General features: G+C 38.2%; 1 protein-coding gene across 2 annotated transcripts in view; it reads left to right on the forward strand.

Moving 5' to 3' along the window:
• Positions 1-10,840, forward strand: part of TASP1 (taspase 1) — an 83,044-nt gene extending 72,204 nt beyond the window's left edge. Inside the window, exons 13-14 of one of the 2 annotated variants that reach the window (XR_009818139.1) lie at positions 7,452-8,779; positions 10,757-10,840. Coding sequence is in view for 1 of the 2 variants with exons in the window: in XM_061989232.1 (XP_061845216.1) it covers positions 7,452-7,544 (93 nt within the window). In the remaining variant the exon portion in view is untranslated. Of the gene's footprint in view, positions 1-7,451; positions 8,935-10,756 lie in introns of those variants that run through there. The other variant, XM_061989232.1, reaches the window with a different exon arrangement.
• The last annotated feature ends 686 nt before the right edge of the window (positions 10,841-11,526 follow it).

The following is an 11,526-nucleotide window of genomic DNA, read 5'->3' on the forward strand; positions in this document are numbered from 1 at the left end:
TTGGCAGATACTCAGTTCTTATAACATGAATTACTAAGCTTTATGTTATGGCAGGTTTAAATATTGCAAAGCTACGTGTGCCATTCTTTCCACTTCCTAATGAACTCAATTTGATTTGCTTTGCAAGCTATGGGGTAACAGTAGTGGACAGTGTAGCATATTGCTGTGTTTGAAAACATCCATCAGCAACAACTTCAGCCTACAGCAAATGTTGTGGTTCAGTATGCAAACAGAAACTTTATCTTTGACATTTAATTTCATTTTCCAGTATGAGGAAACATAGTAGACAGGGAGACCACTTGCAGTTCACTTTTCTTGTTGAGATACTAGTGTCATAATCAGATTTACTTGCCTTTACTAACACTGTAAAGTTTAGCAAAACTACTTCCCTCTGTGTTTGAAGTGATACATGTGACAGACGCTGATTGTAGCAAATGTTGGTGGTTTTCTGATGACGGGCTTCTGTAGTTTACTTGGTGAGTAAAAAGTCTGTGAAAGCCTGTTGTCAAGAGAAGGGCAGTTATCCAGTGCTCATTGGGGAAGAAATAAATCTTGGAAGAATCCTAATGCCAATGTGAAGATTAGTGGAAAAATGTACTGAGCCAGTTTAGTTAACAGAAATATGAAGTCAAATAATTCAGTCATTCGTTTCAGACTACAGAGACAGTCTTTTAACTTCATGGAACAGGAAAAGTATATGTCACTGTTACACTGTTTTTTTTCTTTCATCTGTACTCTTGTCTGGAGACTGGGGAATCAGTTAGAAATTTTTGCTTGAAAAGAACTCTGTGCATAGGGTAGAGCATCCAGTTCTCATAAAAATAAGATATTTATGTTTGTTGGAAATAACTTTCAGCACTGAGATGCCCGTTAAAATATTTGGCTCATAGAGCCTCAAAGAAATGATGGGCTCCAAGATGGGAAGATAAGTTCAGTTTTTGGGGTTGAGTTCTTTCATAAAGCCAATGGTTCTAGTAGAACTCTCCTTATATTTGGCTGACATTTTAGAAGAGAGCAGAGGAGCTAAGATTGTGTGTTCAACTGTGCAAATCCACATGCAATAACCTGACTTAGCACCTGCAATTCAGAATGGTAAAAAATTCACATTTTAGGATAATTGTCAGCATTTTAGAATAGCTCTGCAAGAGCCTGGGATGCTGAGCTGAATAGATGATTGGTTGGTACACGGCTTTAAACTCTGTAAATAACTATATAGTAATATACTTAACCCAAAGAATGATATTTGAGTTTGGAAAACCATGTAGCTTCCTAAGCAACCTGTGTGTAGAATCGGTATTTTCAGTGCCTGAGAGCCAAAAGCATGTCATCAGTATGTCTGTGTATCTGTCTTTTGCCCACAAGCATAATCATACTGGACATACCATCACCCCACCCCACCCTCCCTTTTTCTCCTTTCTCTTTAAGCTTTGACCAAATGAGTTGCACGTGGGATATTCTGATAGCAGCAGTTTCCAGTATTTTATGGGGCACGTTCTCCTGTCGAATAGCAGGTGTACATTCAAACCATGTCACAGGAGATAGCAGCAAAAGGATGGCTATTGCTGCCAAAGTGGCATGTTGCTACCTAGAAAATAAATTGAGAATAGATGGCCAGATGGTTTTCATGATGGAAGCATGTACCCAGCTAGAAAGCTCACAGACCTCCAGATGATTCTGAATTTCTAAAGAATACATGGGTTGAGTGGTATTTTTCTTTAAGGAATAAGGTGTTAGAAAGCAATTGCATTACGTATATGATGTCCTTGGTCTTTCATTGTATTTCATCTTACTAGAGTATGGAATGGAAAAAAAATGGTTTATAAATTATTCTTGTCCAAAGCACATCCTGAGCATATAATAAGAAGGCTGAAGACGTGAAATATTCCCTAGATTTGCTTAAGAACTGAATGTGCTGCCATCTGGTAGTTGTACTCTGTCCTCTTGGCAGGGTTTGATTGACTTCAGTTTTCTCATGCAGCACTGTCTTTTGGCTTAAATTTTATATTCACTTTACATTGTCTTTACACTTCCAATGGAAAAAAAAATGCAGATTTGTAACAAACTGACACTTAAATGTGAATAAAAGGAGAAGAGTAACTCTTTAAAGGCTAGGAAAAAATCTTTGATATTGACTGGTCTCAAAGTTGTTTCAGAATCTTTGTCTGAGAGACATGAAGTAAAGCAAGTCTTGGCACAACTTGTAGTATTTTTTTACTTTTTTAAAGAAATACACTAAAACTAAAAGAAGTGCACTAAAACTATGTAACTTCACAAATAAATCAAATGTTCATGATGAAAAGGTGAAACCATATCTTGTTCCTGTAGCAGTTAACGCTTAATCCAGGGCAGAAAGATATATTAGTTTTAGACTTGAGGGTAGTGGAAACTTTCCAAAGTGCATCAAAAGGAACTGAACATGAGTAACGTTTCACTGACAGTGTCTGCAGCAGTGAGGCTGGGGGAGTCGATTGCTCTGTAGGTTTGGTTTGGTTAGGAGGGAAAGAGGGAAACATTGTGTGTTTGGATGGCAAGTACGCAGAGCAAGAATCAGTATCTGATGGTTGGTTAGCTTGTTCATGCTTTATGGAGGGGTGGGAAGCAAAGTCAAGTATTTAGTCTAGCATTTACCTTTTTCCTGTGTGAACTGTGGGCACAAGGTTCCTCCTTTAAGCTGCAGACAAAGATCTATGATGAATTCCTAGGACCTGTGCTCCTACTAGGCCCTCACCAACCTAACCTTTCTCTGGGAAAGCAAGACAAATCAGAATATTCTCAGGGACAGTAAAATTTCTGTTTACGAAGCTGAAAATATGGATAGTCCTACTGTTCTTAATCTACCTTCTCTTGGCATATGGTTTCCCCCAAAGAGAGGCTTCCATGAAGATGAGTGGAGGATTAATTCAGGAAAACTTCGTCTTTTCCTGTTTTTGTGCTCCCAGGCACAGTTTCCCCAGATGTGAGTTCATTCAACTTGTAAAGCTGTTGGACTAATCAAATTCAATTAAAAGCTTTCCAATGTTGTTCTTTTCTGTTTGCTTTTTATTTTTGTTTTAAAAATCTAAACCTAATCCACTGTACAATCTGGACTTAATGTAAAATATGATGTTGGGATATAAAAATGGGACAAACTGTACAAATAAGTTCTGTGGTTGCATTTAAAAATATTAAATGTTCTTTGATCTTTCTTTTTATTTACTGGAGTTTGTTCTTATGGCTGAGAACAAGGGAGATATAATTGTAAGAATTTGAGAGTTTATCTGAAGTTGTCTTGACATGGCAATGTTATCCTTTCATGTTGTTAGGTAACATGTTTTAAACACTATCATCTTAGATCTGTCTCAGTTTTGTTTTACATAAGGCAACCTTTGGTAAAAGTAGTAAGAAGTAGGCAGTGTAAAACAGCAACTGTATTTGCTTCGTCATATAAAGTATGCAAACAAGCAGCATACAAGATAAGGCTTTAAGAAAGGTTTTATGTAGTTGGGGGGTTTCTGTAAATGGAAATGTACATATGCTACTATATAATGATTTGGAATTTCTTGTATGGGAAGCATCCTTTTCATAGGAAATGAGGTTTTGTGTAGGAAATGTGTTTTGGACAGCTATTTAAGCATGACCGGGCTCCTCAGCTCAAGAGGGACAGAACTTCTGGAGAGAGTCCAGCGAGATCTTATTAACATTTACAAATATCTAAAGGGTGGGTGTCAGGAGGTTGGGACATCCCTTTTTTCTATAGTAGCCAGCAACAGGACAAGGGGTAATGGGATGAAGCTGGAACACAAAAAGTTCCACTTAAATGTAAGAAAAAGCTATTTCACTGTTGAGGTGAGGGAGCCCTGGCACAGGCTGCCCAGAGGGGTTGTGGAGGCTCCTTCCTTGGAGGTCTTCAAGACCCACCTGGACATGTTCCTATGTGACCTGATCTAGGTGACCCTGCTTCTGCAGAGGTGTTGGACTAGATGATCTCTAAAGGTCCCTTCCAACCCCTACCAGTCTATGATTCTGTGACTACATGATAACGTGGGATAGATACTGACCATCTGCTTATCCTTGCTTGTATATTTTCCTTTCCTTGCTCAAAAACCTGTTAGGATATTCCACTTAACTAACTTTTTAAAATAACATGATCTATAAATTTCATATGGATTCAGTGAAGCTCCACCAGTTACCTAAGGGTCTATTAGGCATTTAAGTTTGTGTTGTGCTAAAGGGTAGGAGTCTGATGTTTGCCTGTTATACCCCCTCCTGAAGAATTTCACTGAAAACAGTTTCACAAAGTCAAGGGTTAGAGTTTGGTTTATGAGCCACAATTTTGAAAGGTTGGAAAATAGGTCGTTTATTAAGGTGGCAAATATCACAGATGCAAAATTGCAGCAGATAAATACCCCTACTACAACAGCACTAATATATAACCAAACTGGCAGCAATACTTATCCAGGAGACCCCTCACCACAGAGCAAAAAACTACAGTTCTTACCAAGAAGGCATCTGTGTATCGGTGGAGGAAAAGGAGTACAGCTTGTCAACTGTCTCATCTAGGTCTTCAGTCTCTTTCTCCCAGCTGTGTCTTTCTCCTTCTCAGTTGAGCTGAGGAGTGAAACCGCTTAAAGGCTTAAAAGCTAGAAGAAGAAGAAAAAAGCTCTATCTTCCTCTCCATGGGGACTTTTATACCCCAAACTTCTCTGCCCACCTCCTTGGGGTGACATTTAACGTGATCTCGGTGGAGAGCTGAGGAACATAGTCATATATGTTTAGCATGTATCTCTTTTACCTCATTGCCATATTCAAAGGTATTAACTTTAATGTTAATTTTATGGATAATGAGGCAAAGGTCTCACTGTGGGTGCTCTGGCCTTGCTGAAACTGTTTTGAAGCTGTTTATCTGCTTGATCCCACAATTTGTTGCAAAAACAAGACCATATTGCCACCCTACAACTTCCTCTCTCTGCTGCTTCTCCAGCTGATCTCTCAGGCCTCCACCTCACAGATCTGCACAACAGAGAGGGGGGCACAGACGCTTTTAACCCTTTGTGTTTGATTCCTGAAGAGAGATGAATCAACCATGTGCAAAAGTTTCATTCATAACTTGAGTCAGAGAACAGATTTACACAGGTCAGGTCTGCTGTAGTTATAATGAAAATCATTTATTATGAGATTAATGAGAGTGATAGTATGATGGTGTTAGTATTTCTAACACAATAGTGTTACTGTTCCTTCTAGTCACTGACAAACTTCCTCTCTTGTGCCTCTTGGCAGCATCCTTGGGCCTCTGTACTTTTGACTGTATAGCTACAATGATTTGGTAACAATTCTGACTGATGAGCGTATAAGCAATGGTGCTTATAAGTGATGCTTGCCTTAAAGTGGACCACTGCTTTGCTTTAATTGCAGTATCTCACTAATCAGTCAGTGGCATTCTTGCACTGAGGATATTTGCTACTGTGCCCATCAAAACAATCCTGCTTTTTACGTGGTCATCCTATCCCACTTTTCATTTAGAAATGTTCACAGACCTTGAAAAATGCCTTGGGTCTGTGGGTCATAAAATAATAGTCTTCCACTCATTCCTTTTTTATTATTTTCTTCTTTAAACTTACGAAACAACATCTCTAAAAGTTGTTAAGTTACATCTTGGGGGAAACTGTAACAGACTGGAAAAGAATCTCTTCTTCTTGAAGTGGTAAATCACAGTTGTAACCAAAATTGTTCTGAAAGCAGGAAGATGTTCATGTATCAAGCAGGAAGGCCAGAGATCAAAGTTTTAGCAATAAAATTAAAACCTTTAAAATGTTTTTAATTATAAAGCTCATTCTGCATTTTTACTGAAAACAAGACCACCTAAGAGCAAGACATGAGGATACCCTTATCAAGAAAGGAGTTAAAAGAGGCTGCCTCTGAGATACGAAGTGTCTCTTCGATGCAGTGAATTGTGGTTACGATCTCAAGTCACTTTCTGCTCAATCGATGCAACTTGTTCTCACTAAACTCTTACATCTGTACTTTTTGTCACAACCTGTTGTCTCATTGCAAGTTCCACATTTTGCAGCACTTATATCTTTTAAATGGATCAGTGTACATACAGAGACTTAAATATGTAGCTGGCTGCACTTAGAGGAAGCTGTAATTTCTAAATGCCGGTAACTTCTATGTTGTGAGCTTTATATCATGGCAGGAGTAATTTCTAGTTTAGATATTAAGTGTTATATTTTCTGCACCTTAATGAATCATTTGGTGAAACTTGTAGCTCATGAGGGGAATGAAGTGCTCCTGCTTCAGTGGGGAGGGATGGCTGGAGCATAGCTTAAGCCAGTGAGTCCCTGCTGTTGCCACTTTCTGCCTCAAGCCACGAGCCTGTGGAAATGCTGTTGCCAGCCCTGTTGCATTTTGGCATTCCACCATGACTCTTTCTATGTTTTTTATCCACACTCAGCAGCTTCAAAAGTAGGAAACAGTACAGTTTGTAGAAACATGGCCCTGACTCCTTTTGTTGTTCTGTTTAAACACCACTTCAGCCACTTGGCCCTGTATGAAAGCAATTGGTGTATCTGTGAATGGCTCTTGCTGTAGCTCAAAATCAACACTGTGGCTGAAAACATAAGCAGTTTTCACAGTATAAAAACACATGCAAGGGGGAAAAAAGAAGTGATTAGAAGTCATTACTTTAAATGATAAAGTATCGATTGGTAAGTGAATGCTTTTATACATCGGTAGTAAAATGCACCTCGAAATGTGACAGATTTTTAGTGTCACAGAGTTACAGTAGAGTTACAAGCTGAATTTTGTGTACACACCCACGTGCCCATTTTCTGACTTTTATGTTCTGGATGAAATATTACAGAGCCATCTCAAAAGCCTGCTTTTAAAACTTCTCAATGGAAAAGATGGCTGTTGACAGAAACACAGCTGCTCTTTGGGCCTATTTATTTGCAAATTGACAACAAATATTTTAGAGGAAGCCTTGGGATTATTTTTGGAGGAGGAGTAGGTATTTTATGCAGAGAAAATCCTTCTTTGCATCCTGATCATCACAGTTGCCTTATTCTCTGTCAAATAGTTTGTGTCTAAGATTTCTGTAAGGTGTATTTCTATATGCTGTATTACAGTTTCTTACATGTCCCTAAGAAAGAGACTTACAAACTGTGGAATGCCACAGTTATTTTGCTTCTGTCTTCATGCTGGATATTCCTTTCTTCTACCTTCAGTGCTCTGGGTGATCCAGTTTACCTTTACTCCACATCTGTCAAGGGCTTTGTCTTCATGTGTTAAACATTAACGCAAACAAACCAAAAAAGGAGTCCCAGTTGTTTGCAGCTTTTCCATTTGCTTGGTAGCTTGCCCTCACACTTCAGTGATGGAACAGCTTTATTGTTCAATACTTTCAAGCTTGCTTTCTGTCCTGCATAGTGCTGCTTCCCTTCTCGCTTGATAATACTCTCTTGACTTCTCCACAGACTCACATTTCAAGACTTCCTCCTGGAGCTGTGGCAGGACAGTCCGTGGCAATAGAAGGAGGAGTTTGCCGGCTGGAGAGTCCAGAAAGCTGAACAGCTGATCCCTCACTTCATTGCAAAGAATGTGAATGACTTTTTGTACAAAAGGTTTTTTGTGTTTTAACAGATGTTGGAAGTTCTACTTGTGTTTTATACCCCGTATTGCAACCATGTGCACCATAACTTGAGACAAGTGCTGCTGTAGTTTCCGTTCTCACTCTGTGAATGGGGGTGTGTGCATGTTCATTTTTTTCCCTAATAAAATAGGATCTCTTGCCAGTTGTGCAAATATTATGTACAATTAATGATTGTGTTTTCATAGTTTTACGTTTGAAAAATAGCTGAAAGTTAAAAAGAGAAGAAAAAGGCAATTAATTTAAAGATATGCTCACAATTGTCATTCATGTTCTAAATTTAAAAGTAACAAGCCTTTGAAGTGGCTGTGTAATTATGCAAAAATGATTATGGTTTCTAAGTCTCTCAGTGGTTTAAGGAAATCCAGAGATGGTTTAAACATGAGTTGTTTTTTTCCTCCCCAATAAGGAGGATTTTTTTTGGTCAAAGAATGGTTTCAGTGAAACAAACTAGAGCAAGACTAAGGATAGAATTGTTTCTAAATAGTCTTATAGGTCATATATCTGTTCCCAAGCTAAGATGTTAATAGCTTCAAGCTGTATGTTTTACAAAAAGCTATATGAAGATAATGTATCGTAAGGCAGTCTTTATGTATAATGGAATATTACAATGTAAATAAGAAAACAAAGTTTATGGAAAGATTCGATATTATTCTTCGCTTCTGTTTTAAATCTATTTTTAAAAGAGATACAGAAATGATCATATTACTGGATGCGAAGTGCAATGTGTATTAAATGGATGTTGGGAGGTCTGACACTAGCTTTCTTACCGATAAATCGACTTCCTCGGGTCCAGCCACAGCATGGGTATTTATATAACTGTGTGTAATATGTATGTACTGTGCATAAATTTACTGTAATTCTTTTTATACTTTGAACAAAACTGCATTATAAAACAATGTAATCCTTGTCTGCCTCGTGAAGCATCGGCAGCTGAACTGTCCCTTGTCACCCGTTCTAATACGTTAGCCAGATCGCCCGAGTCCTAAAAGTGGGTTCCATTCAGTACTTTTTTCCTTCACAGCACTGGCAGCAATAGAAGACTTTTGCAACTAATTCCCTGTCCTGATGAGTTATGCCAAAGAGAAACGAAAATAGTTCATCTTTTTCCCTGGTGGATATTTGATTCTGCTTTCAGAAACAGTGGATTAATAGGTATTCAGTCTGTATTCGCTTAATCGGGCATTGTATTTGCCTGCTCTGTTATGTTGTGCCTGCCTATAACAGACATACTTGACTAATTAAATGGTTACATTGATTGTAGTACCAATCTTACGGGGGGGGAAGAAAATCTCAATAAATTTTTTTTAATAGCCTGAGTTCATTTCCACTGTTATGGTACAGCAAACGTCAAGGTACTGTCATCTTTGCGTGGTTCTTTCAATTGTGATGTCAAGGTAGGCTTATAGTTGGAGATATTTCCATACAGTTCTGTAAATAATATGACTCTCCAGGTTGCAGAAACAAAAAAGTGGAGTGCATCTGCCTTGAAATAATTTATGCTGAGATGTCAGAGTGGATCCTCAGTGATGTACTGATGCTCTGATGAAATGAAGAACTGTTGTAGGTCAGAAACGTTGCAACAAAGAGCTGTGTTGTCGCAGCCATTAAAATTGCTCTAACATCCAGCATTAAATGATTCTGTAGAGACTTCTGTATAGTAATATAATGATTCTGATTCTGATACAGGCTGCCCAGAGGGGTTGTGGAGTCTCCTTCTCTGGAGACATTCAAAACCCACCTGGATGAGTTCCTGTGTGAACTACTCTAGGTGGTCCTGCTCTGGCAGGGGTGTTGGACTGGATGATCTTTCAAGGTCCCTTCCAACCTTTAAGGTTCTGTGATTCTATAGGTTCTGTCTAGTGAGTGAAAAAATGAAGATGATGTGTATGGGTTCATACTTACTCACATTTGAAAGCGACAATGCTTTTGAAAAAGTTGAAGTAACAGTGCTTTCATTCTAGAAGTGTTTTTAAGTGTCAGCTTCATAGAAACTCTGGCATAAATTCACTCTTTCATGGAGTAAGCATGGTAGAGGACGGCTTGTAAAATGTTAATTGATAAATTGTTTCTTCCCTATACTTACTTAATATTTCATTATAGGGATTTGGATATGATTTTTTCCCCAGACTATCTCAATTTTGTTTGTGTGTATAGATACACACACATATGTATTTTAAAGATTATAACTCAAACAGCAGATAGAATGATTTGCTTTTGATTTATTTTCGTGTCTATATAATACTCCATGGTTTTTCTTTTTAATCTGCTGTCTTGGTCAAAAAAGGCAGACTTCTTCAGTAGGCTACTTTGAAATTGAGCAGTGTACATATTCATTGACCAAATTTTCCTCCTTCTGTCTAGGTAGAGGAAAAAGAAAAAAAGATTCTCTTGTGTTGAGAATCACAAGCAAGGTTCAGAGCATAAACCAAGTACAGAGCTGACTTTCTCCTTAAGGTACCTGTGAGAATAGAACTATGCTAGTACATTTGAGTTTCTGTATCGGTCATCATGAAGACTAGCAGGAGCAGAATTTTCCTATCATCCAACTCCCTCTTAAGCCAATGAAAGATCTTACACTACTTTAATTATGGCTCTAATTCTGCTGCTAGTTCTATTTTGAACTTAAAAAGAGGCTTATGAAAAATAAATAGTGTGAGTGGACGCACTTTGCGATGACGTGGTCTGTAAACTCTTGTACGTGATGAGTAACCCTTGCCACTGGCATAAGCAGATACAGTCCAAGAGGAAATTATACAGCTGACAGCAGTAGCTGGCTAAAATTATAAAGGAAGGGCAACCAGATGAAATGCATATAAATACAAACAATTTGAATACTGTTGATTTTATACTCAAACACACAATTACGTGTCCTACGGTATTTTGTAGCAGACAGGTTGGTGCCAGAGTAGTCAGTCTTCTGCCATAATGAGATTTGCTGCTAAAAAGATTGAAATAACCTAAACCAGACTGAACATACAACCCATTTTATGTCTTTGCTTCTGCACCTTAACAGTGTGAACTTGCCAATGAGTGACTTCAGAGGGCTGCAGTTGAGCAAGTCAGTGAGGAGAGGCTTGTTACACCAAAAAGTTTAAAGGCGATTTCAGTTCCATTTTATATATTCTGTAGGTTTGAAGAGTGTGCTCTGCTTGTGAATTATCCTCTGGAACTGCTGTGAAATATAAGAGATCTGACCAAGGAGGAAGAGGGGGCCTGATTTAGGGAAACTGCAGCTATTCTCTTGTAAAGGACAACATGGAAGATGCTGTGAAAGAAGGTAGCCTAAGAGGAAGTAAGCTATTAATGAATTTAGAGGTATTAGCAAGACTCTGGTGACTATTGTTACTTAGAATGTAAATTAATAGCAGTCTAGAAAGAAGAAGCCAAAACTATTGGTTATTGTGATATTACAGGTGAAATTTCTCAGTGGCATGTGGTAATATTGCAGCTGGACAATCTTTATAGGTCAGCTTCTAGCAGAATGATGCAGAATTAGATGGGAAGTTCTAGACTATATATTTACATATTTAACCCCCAAAAACTTTGAATTCCACCATAATTGCTGTTTCTTGTGGTTGTTAGGGACATCATTTACTTTGAGTTAACAAGCTACACTGTGAGTTCCAGTCATTTAGTAGCAGGATTCATTTGTTCAAAGACATTGAATTCCATGGAACATTTTTACAGTGTTTCGTCTGCAAATAACTGAACACCATCTGCAGTCTATATGCAGCCCTGTTTAAAAGCATGTCCTGAATCTCAAAAGATTTGCCATTCTAGCAGTATTTGGACCTATGTAATTCTAGGTGACTGCAATCCGATCCTATAATTCAGTAGAGAGGCATCTTTCAAGTTAAAAGATGACTTGGGAAAGAATTTGGTTTTCAGGTCAGCTTGGT

The sequence above is a fragment of the Colius striatus genome, chromosome 2 (genome assembly GCF_028858725.1).
Source record: "Colius striatus isolate bColStr4 chromosome 2, bColStr4.1.hap1, whole genome shotgun sequence".
NCBI classification, from domain to species: Eukaryota; Metazoa; Chordata; class Aves; order Coliiformes; family Coliidae; genus Colius; species Colius striatus.